At 37.9% G+C, this 22,272-nt stretch overlaps 1 protein-coding gene across 5 annotated transcripts in view; it reads left to right on the top strand.

Annotated features, from left to right (window-relative positions):
- PDE5A (phosphodiesterase 5A) overlaps positions 1-22,272 on the top strand; it is a 147,312-nt gene that overhangs the window by 2,880 nt on the left and 122,160 nt on the right. For all 5 annotated transcript variants that reach the window (XM_055588060.1, XM_055588059.1, XM_055588055.1 and 2 more), the window contains exon 2: positions 20,192-20,780. In XM_055588060.1, the coding sequence (XP_055444035.1) occupies positions 20,192-20,780 (589 nt within the window). The remainder of the gene's footprint in view (positions 1-20,191; positions 20,781-22,272) is intronic.

The raw sequence follows: 22,272 nt of genomic DNA, 5'->3' as shown, positions 1-22,272 counted from the left end.
ACACAAACTTGGGGGTGTTTGGCCGTAGCTTTTAACTCATACATAAGAACACTTCACTTTGAGAATCTGCCAAAACTTGAAGAGTAATATTTTTTTCCTAATAAATGAGTTAAGTTACATTTCTTTTCACATTTTTTTTCCTCCAAAGTAGCAGAGGATTAAAATCTCAGTTCTCAAAATTAGACTACTTAGTGTAAAATTTAGATCATCTGGAGTTTTTATATTACAGTTGATGTTGAGAGTAGGCTGAACACTTTCTGTGATGTGTGTGTGTGTGTGTGTGTGTGTGTATAATCTTGAGAGAAGAGTTTATGTTGAGTAGAAGTTGGAAAACGAAAGTGAAGATATTCAAGAATAGTGCAGGCCCTCAGTTTTAGGAATTATAAAGTGCTGAAAGTTGTCAGTGTGAAGAATATAATCTGAGTCTTGTGTGTAGCCGTAATTTTTTCTAGAAACAATATTCCAGTTTGGGCTTATATTTGATAGCGTTAACTGGAGACTTAAAATTTTAAGAATGAGAGGTTGGACATAAAAATGCCAACCTGCTAAACAGCGTGTGATTCACACGGTTGTGGTAAAATCTTATTACAGACACTAACTTTACAGCTAAGTTCTGTGTGTGTGTGTGTGTGTGTGTGTGTGTTTAACAAGAAGCTCGTGTTACTTTGCTCCCCCTCTTTCTCAAATTTTTTATGTATAAAATGAATACTGTTGTAATTCAGGAAACTTGTGAAATAGAATAGTTTTGTAGGGGCAGTTTGCATGTTTATTTAAAATAAATTTGGATTTACTTAGATTGGCCATCTGCATCTGTAGACAGGCTTATTGGTAGAACTGTTTCCTCCTTATTTGATTTAATTGTTTGACATTTATGGATGCGTCTCTGTTCTCTTCCCAGACTGAATGGTCTGCACCCAATAGTAGTCATTGAATAGAAGGAAGGTTCTGGCACTCCTAAAGTCTCGTTTAAACACCTGTGAATTTTGATTGACCTGGAAAGCAATTATTGCTGCTATATTGCATTGTTTTCTATAATTATCTTTCAATACAGAGCTAAACACCTACTTAAAAGCCAGAGCGTGCAGCACACAAATAAATGGTTTTTAGCAATCAAAACCTGGTTAAGTGGATTTGAGAGCGTCAGTTGAACAATTTACAACATAATCTATTGGCATAAAAATTAGTTTGTGACTAGAAACTAAAACCTATGGAAAACTCCCACCCTTGCTGTTGTAGAAAACTTTGCAGTCCTACAGGTTTGAGATACCGTGTTCATTAAGGGCTTACGTGCTCCCGCCTTTGCAGATGAAGCCTTTCTGGTGCTAATGCCACTTTAACAGCTGTTGTTATTCTTGACAGCATATTAGAATAATTTACCTTTCAATAGTTACTTACCAGCTCCGTGATTGTGGGCAGTGTTTTATCTTATTTAGTATTGAGGAGGTAATATGATTGACTATTACTTTGTTTTGTACTAGGCAAAAGCAGACTATTTGGCACATACTGGAAATAGGAGATATTAAATGAGGGCAACTTTTTATGACTTCTTGGATCAAAGTCCATAAACAGCAGTTTTACACTCCCATACAGTTTTCTATGATAGACTTTATTTAACGCTGCAAAGCTGTGGTGAATCAGTTGGTGTTCCAGGTTCACTGTTTAGGATTCTTTCTTGTTTGTTTGTTTTTAATATTATTTTTTCATCTCTTGAAACTGTAATTATTATTTGCAAAATATTTTTCTTAAAGTCAGATGATGGGTGTAAAATAAATATTGCTATTCACTCTTTAAAATGATTATTTCTATATCATATAGGAATATAACCTTTTCACAATTTTCAGACAAACATTTTGTTAAACATTTTTTGTTAAGTAGTCATTAAGGTTGAAGACAATAAAATCCTGTGGGTATTGACTTAGTCGGGCTTTGATATTATTTCTAATATTTTTATTATGGTAATTCTGGTGTGATAATGTCCTTTTATCCTTGTATTGCTTATAACCAGGGTCCTTATAGCCAGCTCTAAGGCACTTTTTAGTGCCCTAAAAGTTCTCATGTGGATTGAATTTGGATGTGATTGAATCTGGAAGAATCTGCAGGAGCCCCTGAAATGATGCTTCTCATCGCTGTTCTGTCACTAATGTTCTCAAGGTTTTCTATTTAGTTCCATTTTTAAAGCCCCCAATACAAGATTCCTAAAACTGTGGTAGAACCCAATGCAGTGGCAGTTAGTCATAAATATCTCAAAATAAATATATTTGTTTAATATTAATATAATACGTAGGCTTGTAATGCATTTCATTAACTTTTTTTTCAGTTTGTGATCTAAAGTGAAAGTGAAGTCGCTCAATGAAGTCCGACTCTTTGCGATCCCATGGACTGTAACCTACCAGGCTCCTCTGTCCATAGGATTTTCTAGGCAGTAGTACTGGAGTGGATTGCCATTTCCTTCTCCAGGGCATCTTCCTGACCCAGGGATGAAACCCGGGTCTCCTGCATTGTAGACAGACGCTTTACCGTCTGAGCCACCAGGGAAGTCCTAAAGGACTTATCTTTGTGATCTAAAGATCTATAGAAATTGCTAATATTTTCATGAAGTCATCTTCAGTCCCTGAAGATGAGCAACTTTTAGCGTTTTGATTATGTCGTGCAACAGAATTTCCTATTTAGATAGTTCCACCTGAAGCAATGACTTGAGTCTTGTCTCTGATATCATTTCTTTAAAAATATTTGAAGGTGTTTTCAAGTTGTATGGGTAGAGTTTGTACCTTCACCCTTACCTGATTACAGAGAGTATGTCTTACCAAGATGCTTCGCTTCCTCTAGATTTGAAGACATGATTTAACTTTAAACTGCTTGAACTTCATAGTACATTTTAATAACGGTTGGGAGAAAGCTCTTTCATACTTAAAATGGCTGGGGAAAAACTGCGTGGTGTTTATTAGTTTGTCCCCCAAATATTTTTCAAACTAACAGTTTGGTAAACCTGTAACTGTTGTATTGAGTTGTTTTCTTTCTTTGTTTTCAGGGCTAAGTGTAGGATAAAGGCGCTTCTTAGGATAAAAGCCTTTGGTTAAGGACTGCGGAGAAGGCGATGGCACCCCACTCCAGTACTCTTGCCTGGAAAATCCCATGGACAGAGGAGCCTGGTGGGCTGCAGTCCATGGGGTCGCTAGGAGTCGGACACGACTGAGTGACTTCACTTTCACTTTTCACTTTCATGCATTGGAGAAGGAAATGGCAACCCACTCCAGTGTTCTTGCCTGGAGAATCCCAGGGATGGGGGAGCCTGGTGGGCTGCCGTCTATGGGGTCGCACAGAGTCGGACACGACTGAAGCGACTTAGCAGCAGCAGCAGAGTAATTAAATAAATCACTGAGTTGATTGATAGTGAAGGGTTGAAAAATGAATTTTGAATGCAGAGTAGCTACTGACTGTGCAGGACTTCCTATGAGATTAGTTTAGCTGGACAGATACAGATTTAGTTGACCAATTGATGTGGCTGATTGATGTGGTCTTGGAAATTTCTGTTAAATCAGGTTCAGTTAAAAAAAAAAAAGTACCTGTGAATTGCAACCTAAGAAGAAAAACTGAAGAAACTTTTCCATATGAGTCATTCACTTGATACTTAGCTCTGTAATCTTACTTACTGACTTGGTATTCTCATTTTATTTTGAATCTTTTTTTTTTTTTCATGCTGTGAGTGCTTTATTCATTTTCTCTAACTGGCAGGAATTTATATGTATTGCCAACTAAATATCAGGCAGGTAAAGCAAACTGAGTGTTAAGTTTATAAGAATCATTCTGATAAATATTCGTAAAAGCTTCTAAAAGCCTTTTATTGGGTAGGACAGGAAGTTTCCTCTGTTTTTTTCCGAAGATGTTATGGAAAAAAGCAAACTTTTCCAACTCAATATATATATAGATGTGTGTGTGTATGTGTGTGTATATATATGCCCCATTTGTAGTTTGTAGTGAACTTGCTTTTTAAAGTCTTAGGTGCCATTGTTAGCTTCTGTGTTCTTTGAAACTGTTTCCTTGATTCTGAATCATAAAGTAAGATTAACTTTTTCAAACTGTCTTTTCGGAATAATTTTATTACATCTAAACTTGAGAGAGAAGTCTCCTATCTGATATAATATCGCTGGTAATAATCATGAAAAAAGTAATCACTTCTACTTACTGTTGAATAAGCGTGCTGAGGTTATAAGAAAAGCTCCTGATTTTTTTTTAAGCTGGTGAAATATTTAAAACACACACAGGATCTTTGAACTTTATAGAGCTGGAGATCATGTAATTCAGTGTTTCTCAAATTTAAGTAACCTTCCCCTGTTAAAGAAAGACATTCTTATTGACCTGCATTATTTTAGTTAAAAAACTTTCAGTCACAAATGACAGAAATTCATGTTGAACTCATACAAAATTGACATTCCTGGGGATTGGTTTGGATGTGAAATTCAGTGTGATGACATCATCTTGTCAGTATTCTTTTTTTTTTTTTTGGCCTGTATAAATATCTAATCAATCTGTCTTTCCCCCTTTCTTCCCTCCATCCATCTCACCATCCATTCATCCCACCATCCATCCATTTGTCCAGCCATCCTTTTGATGCTATGTTATATTGGTTTTAGTATCCAGCAGGCTTTCTTCATGTGCTGGAACATTTTTCTTGGCAAGTTTATGTGGGTCTTAAACTTTTGATGTTTGAGAAATACCTTCTTATCCATGTCAGTCCTCTCAGAATTATTTTGGCCTTACCTGCATAATTTGCCTGCTCTGGACTAACCTTTATTTCTGGAAGAATAGGTTTGTCTCCTTCCTTCGTTGGGGCAGGTAACCCATAGTGGGATGTGTCAATGGGGGAGGAGACGTTCCCAAACGAAAGTGATGTGAGTGCACCCAGAAGTTCCAGCTATCTGCCGTACCTAATATTGACTTTCTCTTATTTTAATGCTAGTTAAATGTGGAATTCTTAAGAGTAGGTATAATTTAATCATAGCTATAGCATTTGTGCAACTGCAATACCAAAATAAATGTATAAGTTAATTATGAATAAAATGATAAAACTCTAGCCAGATGCAAATTGACAATACTCATTAAATCATCCTTGTGGAGTGAATGTGGCCCTAATGGCAATATAATGCTGGGTCTGGTGAGGCCGTCTTGCCTTTGCTACAGTTGCCTTGTGATGATTCATTTTTCCCACTGGGTCTCTCTGAACAGTCATGAAACTTTTAGCCTATAGCCCAGTACACCAGCTTTTGGTTTTACTTGGCTTGAAAGCATATTTGCATATTAAATCTACCTCTTTTATTTTCTCGTTATCCCAGAACCACTGGGCTGCAGTGTGACTGTAAACACAAATATAAACTTGACTCCTAAAATTGCAGGATAGTAGTTGGTTATAAGGTAGTCATCCCAGTAATTTAAAGTGTACATCTTTGTCTGTCTTGGTTGTTGTTATTGTCATGAGTGTGAAAACAGAATTGCAGCATTTCCATTGAAACACTGTGTGTGTGCGTGTTAGTCACTCAGTTGTGTCCAGCTCTGTGTGACCCCGTGGACGTAGCCCACCAGGCTTCTCTGTCCATGGGATTCTCCAGGCAAGAATACTGGAGTAGATTGCTGTGCCCTCCTCCTGGGGATCTTCCTAACACAGGGAATGAACACAGGTCTCCTGCATTGCAAGCTGGTTCTTTACCATCTGAGCCTACTACAGATCTTCAAAACATACTTGCTTCAGACTCTGAGGGCTTCTCATACTTCAGATTGAGACATGCCAATCTAGTCTAATCTTTTCTCCATGTCTAAGCCGCAAAACAAATTGACTTACATATTTACAGCATAGATTTTGGTTATTAGATTTTCTTTTAAATGTAAATAGATACATCTTTAAGGAACATTTATCATACATGTGATTATGAATGCATGGAAAATTGCAAAACATGTCCCTTCCAACTCTTGGTCAAATTTGAATGTAAAACCATATGAAGTGGTTATGCATTTTATTTATATTTGGTCCCAGTAAGCTTCTGAGATGTTTTCATAGCTGGAGAAGACTTGGGAATGTTAAATAACTTTAGGCAGCATTTGTTTCTAATCCATGCCAGAAGCAAGGGAATTACTCAGTGTAACATCAGAGTAGAGGTTATTGTAGGAATCACTTGGAGGTGTCTCAGATCTCCCCTGTTTCATTAAATACCCTGTTATAGTATGGTAATCTTTTATTCTTATTAACCCTTGCTTTTTTTCTTCTTTTTTAATTGAAGTGTAGTTGATTTACAATATTGTGGGAGTTTCAGGTTTTCAGCAGAGTGATCAGTTATATATGTATCAGTTTCATATATATGTATAGTATGTATATTTTATATATATGTTCTTTTTTTCAGATTCTTTTCCGTTACAATAAACCATTGCTTCTTAAAGGGGATGCTGTTTGGCCTTTGGTAGTGATACATTTTGTTGTGAGAAGCTGCTCAGCATATTGCAGGATGTTTAACATCCCTGGGCCCAGCCACTAAATGTCAGGAGCACCCCGATTGTTTTGACACACATTTCCAAATGCCCCCCCCAAAGTCTGGCACCAGTACTTGGTTGGGAACCACTGTTCTGAGCCCTTTAAAATTTATTTCAGTTTACGATGGTTAAAGGGCCCAGCTAAGACAGATTTAAGCTTCAACTCCCAAACTACATCTTTCTTAAGAATATGACCTTTAGGTACTTTATTTTCTTTCTCTGTAAAATATTAATAATAACATTACTTCTGGTGTTTTTAAGAAATTTAAAGGAAATAATGCATATTTTAAAATCTTTTTTTTAGAGTGATTTTCAGTAGGTTACAATTTATTTTACGTTGGAAATCATCAGTGGTTTACTTATAATTGCAAGTTTGGGGAGTCATCCCCCTATTCTGATACATGGAAATTAGAACAACAGAATAGGGATTTAATAGACTTTGTGTCCTCATTTTTAAAGTGAATTTTTATTAATGGTTTGAACAGAACCTTCTGAAGACTGTGTAAGGTACTGGAAAGGGAATTGGAATGGGAGTTCAGACCTCCCGTCTGTGTCCCCAGCTTGGTAACTGGCCCAGGTTAATAGACCTTGGCTTTATGTGAGATGGGAGTGGTGAGAAATCAAGGCAGAGAGATTTATAAATGAGTTTAAAATTCTCTTCCATCTCTAAGCATTCTTGATTCTCACCAGAAGAGCAGAGTGTCAACTTCTCAAATTTGAATAGTTTCCTTCTTTAAGTATTTTCCAAGTAAGAGTGGTGGATCTAGGTCAAAGTGTCCAAACATGGCAACTAAAACTGTAAAATTAGGGTCCAGGAGCAGGAGAAATATCTGTTATATTTTATGTGAGTTATTGTGTGTTTTTCCTACAGATGATTTTAGCCCATTTCCATATGTTCTCAACCATCCTTTGACAGGAAATTAGTACACTCTTTTTGATTCTAGTTTTAATTAGTTAATTCACATGAAGATGGAAAAAGCACTGGAAAGAAAGAGAAAGGGGTGATGTTTTAATAGTGGCCTTAAAAATGTGTTCCTGCATTGTGTTTTATGGATCACTCAGGGCCTGCAGCTTTTTGTTCTGTATTATTTGAGGTGCCCTGCAAATTTCCCCAAATGTTATACCACACGAGGGTAACATCCATGAGGCTCAAGTATCAACCTACTTACAGAATTCCCCCAAGTAAGCCTCCTTGGGTAGGAACTAAAATGGACCGACTTTAATCCCTAAATCTCCTGTAGCAAATGTTAAAGCATTGTTTTTATCAAGTATTGAAACCATTCCCCAGTTTAAAATTATGGTTTTTATGAAATATTGTTAAGGTTTTTATCATAGGCAGTTAGTTGTATATTTTATCACAATTTTTAAACAGTTTTATTATATCTTTAGTATTTAGAAACCACATCATCCTCCAAATTCTATAACTTATTTTTAGCGATTAAGTTCTGAGTAGTAATAGAAAAACAAATTATGCTCTCACAGTGATTTTTCTCAGCCAAATGATCAGCTCTTATTCTTTATGTATTATTTAGAAAATTATGTCATACATAAGTAGTTATTGGTCTAAGGAGTCCATGTTTTTTCTATTCTAATTTGAGAAACTACAGGCATTGAAACACCTTTTTTGTTTTGCACAAGTGTTTTTGTAGAGAAATTAGTGCTTTTAAACTAGGAGCTTGGAAAACAAATGGCTAACATCTAGTTATTCTGTAAAAATCCATGAATAAATTCTTTTTATTTTTATAAAGAATTTAATTGCCTTTGAAAATATACTCCAGTTAATGTTTGATTAACTTAAAAACAGTAACTGTAATATATTAAACCCTTAGTACCAGACTCTGTGCGATCACTTTATAGGTGTCATTTTTCTTAATTTTCTTAAGAAGCCTATGAGGATTAATACCCTTATCACCATTTTATAGACAGCATAAATAATGCACCTGAGGTCTTATCTTAGAAGCGACTCCGGTTGAAGCCTAAGTCTGTCCCACCTGGGGCCCTTCATTCTCTACTGAAGTTCAGTGTCAGTATTAATGGAAGCAAAGGAAAGACTCAGAGATTTAATATCATGAGAAATTTAACTCAGGAAGAGGCTGAGGTTCCTCCTGGTGCCTCTTAATGTGCAAGCACGTCACTAAATGAGCTGCCTAGAGACCTTGCCCAAGTGGGTTTTGTTTCCATATATGATTTTGAAGCATAAAAAGTGGGAACTCTCTAGTGATATCTTAAAAGAGAATGGCTGAAAATGTAGGTATTAGGCTGTTAACAATTATATTCTTAGTATTAGACTATGGATACCCTAAGTGCAGTATTTTCAAAGAATTTTTTTCCTCTGGTACATTATTTTAGGCAAGAGTACAAAACACATTAAGCTAGTTGCTCTACAAGTAGGTTTCATCTAATTATATTTTTAGCTCATGAGAATTATTATGTTTACATTAGAATTTTACACTGCTTTGTAAATTGTTTCCTTTTCTTGATGCCAAGAAATTTTCTTTAAAACCTAGGCAAGGTATTTTAATTATTTTTCCCTTTCAAAGCATCTGGAATACTGAATATGTATTTTAAGGTAGTCCTGTCTTTTTAAGATTCGTTTTGTAACCTGAGTGAGCAGTTCGACTTTGGTAGAAAGTATAGTTAGTATTGGATGGAGCTGCTTTGTGTGTGTGTGTCCCTTTTGCTAATCATATTTGCAGTGCCATGTGAGAGCTTGTATTTCACTATGCAGTGTTTTGCATATCCTATTTAATACTTCTAGATTATAGGCATTTGGAAAAAACTGTGATCTAATTAGATTAATGGAAAATTATATTAGTTATAATAATTATAAACTGTCGTTTCCTTTCTGTGATAGGTAGTAATATTGAGTGAAAATGAGAAATTGCAAAAGGGGAAAGTTTTCATCCTTAACAGAGTATGTGCCATCATATAGTGACTTTCTGGTTTTTTTTTTAAATGAATGTGCCTGTGTGCTCAGCCGTGTCTGATTCTCTGCGACCCATGGACTGCAGCCCACCAGAATCCTCTGTCCATGGGATTTCCCAGGCAAAAATACTGAAGGGGGTTGCCATTTCCTCCTCCAGGGTTTTTAGTGAATATTACTAATCAATTTAAAAAATTTTTGAAAAGTATGAGATGAAGTATAGGTGATATACAAATAAAGCTATTTAAATATACAGTAAAAACAGATATTATTAGCTTGCTACCATTAAATTTAATCATTACCTTGACTCTAATTTTAAGAATAATTTTCATCTTCTTTAAAAATATGAACACATGGGATGTGTAGTATGAAATAGCACTTTATTTCTGCCACGTGTGTAATTTTGATGAGATAAACTCTTTATTACAATGATTAAAAAAAAAAAAAAAGACAATTCACCTAGACTTTCTGCCCCACAGATTTCCTTCTGGTTCGTTTTTTGATCATTCACAAGTGAATGTATTCATTCCATTCCTCTGTATATTATTAAAGACCCCAAGTGTCTGACACTGGAAATGCCAGTGCTCAGCCTTTTCCTGCAGCAGCTGCTGGAGCCTGGCTGCCTGGCCTTTTGAGACATAAACTCAGTTTTGTTGAGCGCTCCACCCACACTGACACATTGTCTTGAAGGATGCAGTGCTATTAACACTCTAAGGAAGCCTCATGAAGTCAAAATATGCTAAAGATTATTCCTCCTGACACTGATTTTTATATTACATCATCATTGCATGGGCAAGACTCTTGAGCTGCTAGGGTCTTCAGTAAAGTAGAATATTAAGGTAGTAAACTTCTGGTTGGATTCATTGCTTTAAAAGATTTGAGATTTAAAATCTAAGTCACATTATGATAACTCATAGCAAGTTTTTATCAGCTTCCAGTTGGCTTCATTTCCTGCCATCTAATTAATATCAGTTTGGGGGGGGGCGGTTCTTTACTTGCTCTTTTGAGGTTCTTTACTTCTTTACTTGCTCTTTACCTGCCTTGTGGGAAAGGGTCCCTTGGTGAGCTGTGAGCAGCATCTGTGCAAACTTGTGTTACAAGTTTGAAATCACAAATGGTATTCATATTTATGTTACCTGAGAGGAATAACTCCCGGCGCTGATTTTGGTACCCTCTAGGGTTTCTGCATCTCACTTCCCAGGTGGTGCTAGTGGTAAAGAACCTGCCTGCCAATGCAGGAGACACAGGTTCGATCCCTGGGTCAGGAAGATGCCCTGGAGAAGGAAATGGTAACCCACTCTGGTATTCTTGCCTGGAGAATTCCATGGACAGAGGACCCTGGCAGGCTACAATCCATGGGATCCCAAAGAGTCGGACATGACTGAAGTGAGTTAGCTCGCATGCAGGATTTCTCCAGTTATTGTAAGACATATTGTAAAAGTTTAAGAACAAAACTGAATGTTTACCCATTTTAAAAGAGGCATATAATATATTTCATTTATGAGGTAAGAAATTTTTTGTGTAATAAAATATGGAAGGAAATAACTCACTAGAGGATAATAAAACAGGTTTCGGTGAGGAGAGAAGGTATGATTTGGATGGGATGTTAAACATCAGGATCTTGTCATTGATTATAAATTCTTGGCATTAACTTTTATTGCATTTCTTTTGGCTGTGGCTTTATTTTTAGCATCCAGGGCCTGTTGTCTTTCATTAACGGCCTTGTAAAAGTTCAATCAGCTCAAAGACTTCAAGATGGTTGCTCTGTTTTTGTTTGCAGGGCAGTTAACAAAGAGTTGCTTATACATAAAAGTAGGGTTTCTAAGTTATTAGAACCTCCAGCAGAGGGTAAAATACCTTTGTGGAATTTGCATCCATTTTGTTCTTTTTGCTCAGACAGCTAGGATGTAATTTATGTAGAGTTATGATGTGACTCATCTTTTTAGGGGGAAGCTTAGTGGGATTCTAGAATAAATAACAATCTGCAGTATATTTTTTTGGACAAGGACCTAGATGGTCAGGGTGTGTGTAGACAGGCTGTTTCCAAATCATTTCAGACCCACTCAGCCTGTGGGCCTGTGCCACCAGGAACATGACCATTCTTCCCCCTTACTTTCTCTGAGTCTCTTGGTTGAACGTCATGAGGAAATAAACACCCATTGCCCCTTATGCCAGCCCTGCAGCTCCATTGGAAAGGGTCTGGGAGATAGCAGCATCTTAAGTAAGTGGAAGAGATTTTGAAATGCTTCCTTGTGCATTTTCTAATTTGACTTGAACTTCAGCCGCATGAGATGAGTGAAAGAAGAAGAAAGAGAAGAAGCTGAGGGGCAAAAGGAGATGACGAGAGTTGACTGACCTAATAATAATCACCACCTATTGGTCTGCTGATAATGTTAGCACTTGTGGGAGTCTTCCTGACCCATTCAGAGAGTTGCCCATTTTTAAAATGAAGAACTTGTATTCAGGAGAAAATGAACTCCAGAGAAGTCATGATTGTTCAGTAGAATTATCTCCTGATGGCCAGTTTAGTATTCTTGACTTTATACTCAACTGAAGATAGTCACCACCTTACACATCAGGAAGAAGTTAGAACAGGCAGTACTTCCCCTACTGGATACAGGATGAAATTGAAACTCAGAAGAAGAAAATTGTTTGCTATTGGTTACAAATTCCATTGGTAACAAATGCTAAAGTATAGATTGGAATTTGGGATTTATGACTAAAAACATAGCCTCTCAGTGCTTCCCAAGAATTTTTAGCAATGTGTCAGCCTCCCTTATATAAGTAGATTGCAGTTTGTTTTTTCTCTACTAAATATATGGTATGATTTGGACAGTAAAATGAAAAGGCTTGATGTAAGGAAGAATTTTATGCCACAAATTATTAATCTAAGAGCTTTCAAAAGTTCAGTTACCATAATACACAGGATCCTTTGTGCTCCTTCAGTGATACAGTTATTTGATAGCACAGAGCTCATTGATGTGCTACACAGACCTACCTTTTCTTTGATGTCTATCTACCAACAATTTCAGTTGGGAAAAACAGAATATCAAATGACTATTATGGTCATTTGAAATAAATTCAGTATAATTTGAATTTTAGATACTGTTTATGTTCAAACTGTATTCATTATTTATCTGAAACTCAGTTTTAATTTGTATCCAGTATTTTTATTTGCTAAGTCTTTCAAAATCACAGTGGATAGTGACTGCAGCCATGAAATTAAAAGACACTTGCTCCTTTGAACCTAGATGGCATATTAAAAAGCAGAGACAAAGGTCCATATAGTCAAAGCTATGGTTTTTCCAGTAGTCATGTGCAGATGTGAGAGTTGGACCGTAAAAAGGTTGAGCACTGAAGAATTGATGCTTTTGAATTGTGGTACTGGAGAAGACTTTTTAGAGTCTCCTGGACTGCAGGAAGATCAAACTAATCAACTGTTAGGAAATCAACCCTGAATATTCATCGGAAGGGATGCTGCTGAAGTTGAAGCTCCAGTACCTTGGCCACCTGATGCGAAGAGTTGACTCATTGAAAAAGACCCTGATGCTGGAAAGATTGAGAACAGGAGGAGAAGGGGGAAGTAGAGGCTGAGATGATTAGATGGCATCACCAACTCAATGGATGTGAATTTGAGCAAACTCAGGGATAGGGAGGACAGAGGAGCCTGGTGTGCTGCGGTGCACGGGGTCGCAAAGAGTCGGTCATGAACTTAATGAGTGAACAACAACAGCAATGCAACCCTGAGAATTACTCTTATCTTGAACACATTTACTATGCATTCTCTTCAGTGCATCATTATAGGTTTATAGACCCTGACCTGTTTTCAGAGAAACAGGCCTGAGATTCAGTCAGACACTGTCCTTCAGAGTTTTTGTTCTGAGTCCCTTGACACAGTGTTTTTACGTCAGAGATTTAGTGTGCCATCGTTTTGTGGTCTGGATGCAAAGAATTAAGTTCTAGGATGTGCTGTTACAAGCGAGTGTGTTCTTTCTATACCACATATATTTAAATTTAATTTTTTACTCTTTCTACTGCATCTGGATGTTATGAAGTGTCTTCTTCATGACAAACATTGATGTTCTGGGAACTTGTATATTCTTATAGGTTGTAAGACTTGGAATAGGAAACCTAGATTTGATTCCTAGTTTTGCTACCAGATAGCAGAGTGTGTTTGGTTCAGCCATTTAGAAAGTAGGATTGGTAATACCTGCCTCACCAGGTTTAAATAAAATGGTGCTTTTTTCTTCCAGTATCTCTGATAGACATACTTTTCAAAATCTCATAGACTCAAGGAAGAGAAAGAAGGGACAGTAGAGATCCTGTCTCAAGCCATAGAAGTGATTTGCCCCAGTCAGAGCTATCAATCAGGTTTCTTAAATCCCATCTGGTATATTTACCCTCATATTTGACATGTTCATCTTTCCATCTTTATTCATTTATATGCAAAACCCACTTCAGTACTCTTGCCTGAAAAATCCCATGGAGAGAAGAGCCTGGCGGGTTATAGTCCATGGAGTCTCAAAGAGTCAAAGATGATTTTAGCAGCTAAGCAATGACATATAACTTCGTATGACAGCAAAATTCAGTATGTGTTTAAAGCAACTTCTGGACACACTATAAGTCTCAGTTTGGGAGGAGAGGTCTGGGCCTGCTCACTCCTGTATCCCTGGTGGCAGCGCAGTGCCTGGCGTGCACAAGGAACTTCATGAGAAAATTACAGTCTAGAGCAAAGGACACTTAAAGTGAATCCAGTTAAAATGAAGAAGTATCAGTGAAAAGGTTTTGATTGGAACTTTACTTTGAAAAATGGAACCACAGGTTATGAAAGTAAATTTATTTTAGATCTAATAAAATTTAAATTATAATGGAAACTCCAAGCTAATTTGTAAAATAGACAGTTTCTGGCAAATAACTTTACTTGTTTGACATTTGGAACAAAATCATAGAGTTTTTTTTTCCCAAATACAGTTTTTTAAAATTAACATTTAAAGATCTTCCGTTTTTCCAGCAGCCTTTCTTAATCTACAATCCACTTATTTGAACAGAATTCTCTTTTCAGGTATTTGTTATGTTAATGATCCTTGTTGATTTTGTTAGCTGGTTTTTAATTGGGCTTACCCTTTAATTATCAGTGGCTTTATGTAATATTAGAATAGTCTCCAACATCACTTTGTTCTACTTCTAGAAATTCTATATCTTATGTAAGTTTACATTTCAATCTGCAAGTGATTTGTATTTGTAGAGCTTTAAGTGTTAAAGAACAGGAGTTGATCAATACTAGTCTTAGGAAAGAAGGCTCACTTCACATAGCCATGTAGGTCATGCTCTGCAAAACGTCAAGGGATGCCTGAAAGGAGAGAGGTGTAAGCGATGATTTAATATTATTTATGGCTGGCTTATAAGTAATTGTTTTGATGTTATGATAACTTATATTTTCCTCCACAGGCATATATATCTACAGGGACTCAGATAATCAATAATGTGGTCTTAAGAAAACATTTCCTCCCATGACTGGTGGTTAATAAAAATTGTTGGTTGAATGACTGAATATACCAGATCTACCTTTCCTGTGTCATTTAATACTGAGTTCATTTCTCCAAGAAAGTATCTAGAAATACAACACCTGTGAGACAAATTAAACATAATAATGCAAAGTATCTAATAAAGAATGTGGGGGCACTGGCTGTATTTAAGATGTAAAACAGGCCCTACAGGATACATGAAGGTAGAGTAGCCACGATCAGTTATGAGGCTTACATCCAAGGAGTGGTGACCATTAATAGCTAAAACATAATGTTGATTTTCTAAGCATTCAAATTTTCAAAAGACTGTTGTCCTTTTTAATGCAGTTAGTTTAGGAGGCTTCATTTATTTATTTATTCATTCACTTCACTCAGATATTTATCAGGGACATAGTATTAATATGTGACAGACATTTTCTAAGTACAGGAAGGCAGTTGTTAACAAGACAGATGATTATGAAATTTACATCTCCTTGGAAGAAACAGACAGTAAACCAACAGGTTAATAAACAAGAAAAAATAGATGATAGTAAGAATTCATTACCACTCTTAATGGCAGAAAGTGAAGAGGAACTAAAGAGCCTCTTGATGAGGGTGAAGGAGGAGAGTGAAAGAACCGGCTTAAGACTAAATATATAAAAAAACAAAAAGCTAAGATCATGGCACCTGGCCCCATTACTGCATGGCAAATAGAAGGGGGAAAGTTAGAAGTAGTGGCAGATTTCCTCTTCTTGGCCTCCAAAATCACTGCAGACCATGACTGCAGCCATGAAATCAGAAAACGATGGCTTCTTGGCAGGAAAGCTGTGAGAAACCTAGACAGTGTGTTGAAAAGCAGAGACATTACTCTGCCAACAAAGGTCTGTATAGTCAAGGCTATGGTCTTCCCCATTGGTCATGTACAGTTGTGAGAGCTGGACTGTAAAAAAGGCAGAATGCCAAAGAATTGATGTCTTCGAACTGTGATGCTGGAGACGACTCCTGAAAGTCCCTTGGACTGCAAGGAGATCAAACCAGTCAGTCTTAAGGGAGATCAACCTTGAATATTGGGAGGCTGAAGCTCCCAATATTTTGGTTACCCGATGCAAACGGACGACTCATTGGAAAAGTTCCTGATGCTGGGAAAGATCGATGGCAGAAGGAGACAAGGGCATCAGAGGATGAGATGGCTGGACGGCATCACGGATGCAATGGACGTGAACTTGGGCAAGCTCTGGGAGATGGCGGGGGATAGGGAGGCCTGGCATGCTGCAGTCCATGGGGTCGCCCACAACTGGGCGACTGAAGAGCAACAACAAGAATTCAGATCATGTCGGGAGGAACATAATGTGTTGGGGTCCCTTGAGAGGTGGAGTGAGCAGGGAAGACCTGTCTGTGCAGGTGAGGAGGGAGCTTTGACCTGCCAGATGCAGGTGAGGAGAGCGTTCCAGCCTGGGGGCAGTCAAAGTGTGATGTGCTTGAGGAGCATCAGGGAGGCCTGTGTGGACAGGAGGGACTGTGGTCGGGGATTGGAAGAGTTTAGGTTTTATTCTCAATTCAGTGAGAAGCCCAGTAAGATGGTTAAGATGTTAAGGCTTACTTTTTCAAGGATTGCTCTAGCTGCCATGGGGAGAATGGGTTGAAGGAGGCTACTATGATTTCAGAGAGTCCAGTTAAGGGGCTGTGGCCATAGTCCAAGATGAGAGATGATGCAGCTTGAACCAGGGAAGATAGAAATCAGCAGATTGGACTATAGGGTTTTGGAAGTCAGCTGGACAGGACTTGGTTGCTAGATTGGATGTGAGTTGAAGGAAACAAATTCAGAGTAATTCCTAGATGTGCAGTTGAGTAACTGGGGATGGTGCTATTTATTGATATGAAGAAGATGGACAGGGAGTGAGATTGGAGCCAGATGAAGGGTGGGGCGTTAGGAATCGTGATTTCACCACTTTAAGGTGTCTGTTTAGATGTTGTCAAGTAGGTGGTATGATTAAAATGTTGATCATTATTTTTCAGTGAGAAGATAAGAAATAAGTTGAGGCTGTGTTTCAGGTTCGTAGCTGACATAGTTAAAATACCTGTTTTTATGTTGATTTGAGAAGTTTTTAAGTTACATGTACATATTTTTTAATCACATAAACTAGATTAGCTTAAACATATTGCTGTGTTCCTGTTTCATGTTTTACAAAACATTTAATTCAAATGCTTCCTGTACATTTCTCACATACATACCTGACGTCAGTGTCTTTGGCACAGTCTTTCTTTGTGATTTTGGAGGTTACATAAACATTTCCCAAAGTATGTCCCCCTCATTTCTATAGAACTAGAAGTTTTTGAGATACACTGTTACCAGAGTATATTCTTATGACTAGAAATTTTGTCCCAAGCCACAGTATGCATTTATAAAATATTTGGCAATTACATTAAAAAATTCTGTGCTGTAGGTATATACTGGAGTACTATAGTAAGTACTTTTTTTATTTTATTTTATTTTTAAATTTTACATAATTGTATTAGTTTTGCCAAAGAGAGCTTTAAAATGTATCTAACACTTGGAATTATGAGATAATCCTGATAATATCTATGTTATATTTTTTTTTTACCCATTTCATTCTAGATTGGTGTCAATTCCGGGTAATATATATTTACCAAACAATAGATTATTGTTCAAAATAAAATAATTCAGGGAACATTCTATAAGTGAAAGACTTAGTGGAGACCCAGAAAAATGATTAACTCTTCTCTCCTCCTTCTGGATCTTCTTTTTTCACTTAATAGATTGTGGTGATTATTCATATCAGTACCTTGTATTCAATTTTTGCTTCCCAGGTGGCGCTAGTGGTAAAGAACCTGCCTGCCAGTGCAGGAGATGTAAGAGATGCGGGTTCGATCCCTGGGTTGGAAAGATCCCCTGGAGGAGGGAGTGACAGCCCACTCCGGTATTCTTGCCTGGAGAATCCCAAGGACAGAGAAGCCTGGTGGGCTACAGCCCATAGTGTTACAGAGTTGGACATGAAGCACCTTAGCACAGGCAGTGTTCCATTTATAAACATGCCATGATGTATTTTGCCAGGCTTCTATTTATGGGATTAGTTTGCTCTTATCTTTGCTATAACAAACAGTAAATAAATACACTGATACTTCTTTTGCCGTGTGTGTAAAATCTTTGGAACAAAGGATACATGCATTTTAAAACTTGTTAGATTCTGCCTGCTTGCCCTCTGAAGAGGTGTTATCAATTTCTGCTGCAGCCAGAAGGATTGGAGAGTGTCTGCATCCTGTCTCTTTCATGAAAATAACCAGTAAACCGTTGCTGCATGGAGATTGCATTGCTCTTATAGGCCAGTTCTTTTAAATATCCTCAGTGCTAGCAAGTTATTGTCTTCTGAAAATAAATTTTTGAGTTTGGAGAAAAATCAGGTCTGTATTTGGAGAAAAATCAGGTCTGCATACGATATGTATTAAGTTAGCCGGTACTCTAGGCTTTTTGTGGTTTTATTTGCTTATTCAAAGCAAGGCTCAGTGAAAAACAAGATCTAGCTTTTAGGTAAAACTAATATTCTTATATGACTTTGAATTTTTTTAGAAGTTAGTTTCAAAAGTTCCCAGAATGTTTAAAGTAATGGGGGCATCAATTGGCATCAGATTACAGCTTCCCAAGAGGATTTATTTGAACTGAACAACAGTCTTTCGGATGTGTATGATCTGATATATTTGGCTTAAAAAAAAAATACTGACTATGAAACCTTTAGCTCAGATAGGTTTCTTCACGGAGTGGCACATGAACAACATAAATAATTTAATTTTTCTTGGATTTTTATACTAGTTATTGCCTATTTTTTGTTTTCCTCCTTTATACAAGGAGCAAATAGAAGATTATTCTAGATTATTGGACATGCAATATTAGGATGTTATTAATGGAAGTCTACGATCTTTCTTCTACATACGAGATCAAATTGTTTCTGTTTTCTATTTCCTTTCCTAAATCTAATCTATATATAGTGGTATAGATAAAAACTGTCTAAAATTAAGCATGTTACCTAGCCAAATTCAGATAATTTTTTAAAAAATTTTAAAATATTTAATTTCAGAATAAGTTGTGTGTTTTAAATAGCAAATTTCCATGCCTGTGTTTTCCGAAAACTGTCATCAAATTTAGTGGCTTTTACTTTAATTCAAACTGATTTTGAGAGGTACCAACTTGACACTTGATGCATTATAAATCAGATATCTGAAAATATATGTATATAGGAGCCAATCTTTTATTAAAATGTTCCCTGAAACAATTGTTTTCAGTTTTTCAAAATAAACTGTCTTAAATAGACCGTTATGTTTTCATTTTCTATGACAAATGGTTACTATATCAGTTAACCATGAGAGGATTTTAGAAGTTTTCAGGGGTAGCAGTATTTAAGGAGGGAGCTTTCCAGGGGGCACAGTGGTAAAGAACCTGCCCGCCAATGCAGGAGACAAAAGAGATGTTGGTTCGATCCCTGGGTTGGAAGATCCTCTGGAGTAGAAAATGGCAACCCAGTCCAGTGTTCTTGCCTGGAAAAGTATATGGGCAGAGGAGCCTGGCAGGCTACCGTCCATGGGATAGCAAAGAGTCAGCCATGACCGAGCAGGCACGCCACACTCACACACACACACACACACACACACACACACACACACACTCACTCTGTTTTGTTTTTATTGAGGTATAGTTGCTTTATGGTGGTGTGTTAATTTCTGCTCAATGATGAAGAGAATCAGTTATGTGTACACACATATCCCCTCTCTCTTGGACCTCCTCCCTTATCCCGCCCCACCCCACCCCCCTTGCCCCTTCTAGGTCACCACAGAGCACCAAGCTGAACTCCCTGTGCTGTGCAGTAAGTTCCCAGCACCTGTCTGTTCTCCACGCGGCCGGGCACATTCCTCAGTCCCAGTCTCCCAGCTCACCCTCTGCACGTCCACCTGTCCACTTTCTACATTTGCATCTCTGTTCCTGCCCTGCAGATAGGTCCATCAGTACCATTTTTCTCGATTCCATATATATGTCTTAATGTAGGACATCTGTTTGTCTCTTTCTGACTTACTTCATTATGTATGACAGACAATAAGTCCATCCACGTCTCTGCAAGTGACCCTGTATCCATCCTTTTTTATGGCTGAGTAGTATTCCATTGTGTATATGCACCACATCTTATTTATCCACTCCTGTCTTCCTCAAATATTTGATGTACCTACATGTTCTTTTCTGCAGAGAAATGGTCAATGCATGGTTTGCTGAGAGAGTCCACACCATCCCTGTGTGCAAGGAAGGAATCAAAGGCCACACGGAATCCTGCTCTTGCCCCTTGCAGCCAAGTCCCCGTGCAGAGAGCAGTGTCCCTGGAACACCGACCAGGAAGATCTCTGCCTCCGAATTTGATCGGCCGCTTAGACCCATCGTTATCAAGGATTCTGAGGGAACTGTGAGCTTCCTCTCTGACTCAGACAAGAAGGAACAGATGCCTCTAACCTCCCCACGGTTTGATAATGATGAAGGGGACCAGTGCTCGAGACTCTTGGAATTAGTGAAAGATATTTCTAGTCACTTGGATGTCACAGCCTTATGTCACAAAATTTTCTTGCACATCCATGGACTCATCTCCGCCGACCGCTACTCCTTATTCCTCGTCTGTGAGGACAGCTCCAACGACAAGTTTCTTATCAGCCGCCTCTTTGATGTTGCGGAAGGTTCAACACTGGAAGAAGCTTCAAATAACTGCATCCGCTTAGAGTGGAACAAAGGCATCGTGGGACACGTGGCTGCTTTTGGTGAGCCCTTGAACATCAAAGACGCCTATGAGGTAAATGAACTCTTGGAACATAGGCAGGGTGGGGCGTGGACTATGGATGGGGCATGGGCAACTACTGTGAATCATAGGGATATTTGAAACTGAGATTTCATCATTTACATACTATTTAAAGTGGGAATCTATGGTTAAGAACCTCCCCATCTTTGAAAGTCAGTTTCTTCACTGGTGGCTGAGTCCAACACAGCGGCCTTAGAGAAAGGTTGTCTTGTTGTTGTCTTTAATGATAATTTGACATAGCTCATCTCACAGTTGTGTTCTTTCATTGTTTTTTGTTGATCACTATACATATCCCCAGGCTTCACTGGTGGCTCAGAGGTTAAAGCGTCTGCCTGGAATGCGGGAGACCTGGGTTCGATCCCTGGGTCGGGAAGATCCCCTGGAGAAGGCAATGGCAACCCACTCCAGTACTCTTGCTTGGAGAATCCCATGGAGGGAGGAGCCTGGTGGGCTACAGTCCATGGGGTCGCAAAGAGTCGGACACGACTAAGCAACTTCACTTTCACTTTCACTTTCATACATATCCCTATCCACGTTATCGCCACGTGAACTTCCAAGTATTTTACTGAGATTCTAAAATAATAGGTCCAAAAACTGTCTGAAAACCAAACCAATAGTCTTTTTAAATTCATTCATTCACTTAATCATACACATTCATTTGACATCTCATTGATACCAAAGTCTGATTATCTTTCTTTCCACTCTTTCAGTTGTTTTATTAAACAAATAAATGTATGTGTATCTTGAAAAAACAGAAATTTTTGCTCTACAATATTTTGGTGGAAGGATTTGATACTTCTTCCATTTTTGTTTCAGTAGTGAACAAGTCTATTATAAACTTAAAGATTACAATATGTTTCTTCAAAAATCCTATTGAAAATGATTCTTTTATTAATAGAGTTAGAGATTTTAAACAAAGCATCTTAATTGTATGGTAGTATGTTTATGAATCATGTTCTAGCACCTTGATAGAACAACTGTTCTTGCTGCCTATCATGTGGTACACTGTGTAGGTTCCATAGTAACACAGAGGAGTTGAGGCTCCTCTGTGCAGTTTGAGGGGTCATAGATGTTTTGTTCAGCCTTGTACTCCTGGTGCCTAGTACAGTGCCTGGCACAGATTATGATAAGTCCTAATAAGTATTGATTAAGAGGAGACTGTGGTAGAGGAGATAAATAAGTAGAGTAGAAAGCAGGTCATAAAAGAGCCAGGAAAAATGTGTTAGGTTCAGGGAAGTAGAAGATCACATGTAATTGGGGAGATGGAGAGAGGTTTCTTTGAGGAAGCAATGACTGGCACAGACCCTGGAGGATGGGTGAGATTTGAGTAGATTGAGTTGTGTGCATGGTGAGAGCCAGATGTAGAGAGAAGTTTGAAGAAGAGACGGGAAGTTGGATCATGTGGTGCTTATGTGGGTATATGTGGGGGATTGTGTAGATTTTGAGGAGCTACTGGAGATCACTGAGGTCTTGAATGCCCAGCTGA

Source organism: Bubalus kerabau, chromosome 7, assembly GCF_029407905.1.
Source record: "Bubalus kerabau isolate K-KA32 ecotype Philippines breed swamp buffalo chromosome 7, PCC_UOA_SB_1v2, whole genome shotgun sequence".
NCBI classification, from domain to species: Eukaryota; Metazoa; Chordata; class Mammalia; order Artiodactyla; family Bovidae; genus Bubalus; species Bubalus kerabau.
The sequence above is the reverse complement of the archived record's forward strand: the minus strand, read 5'-3'. Positions and strand labels throughout refer to the sequence as shown.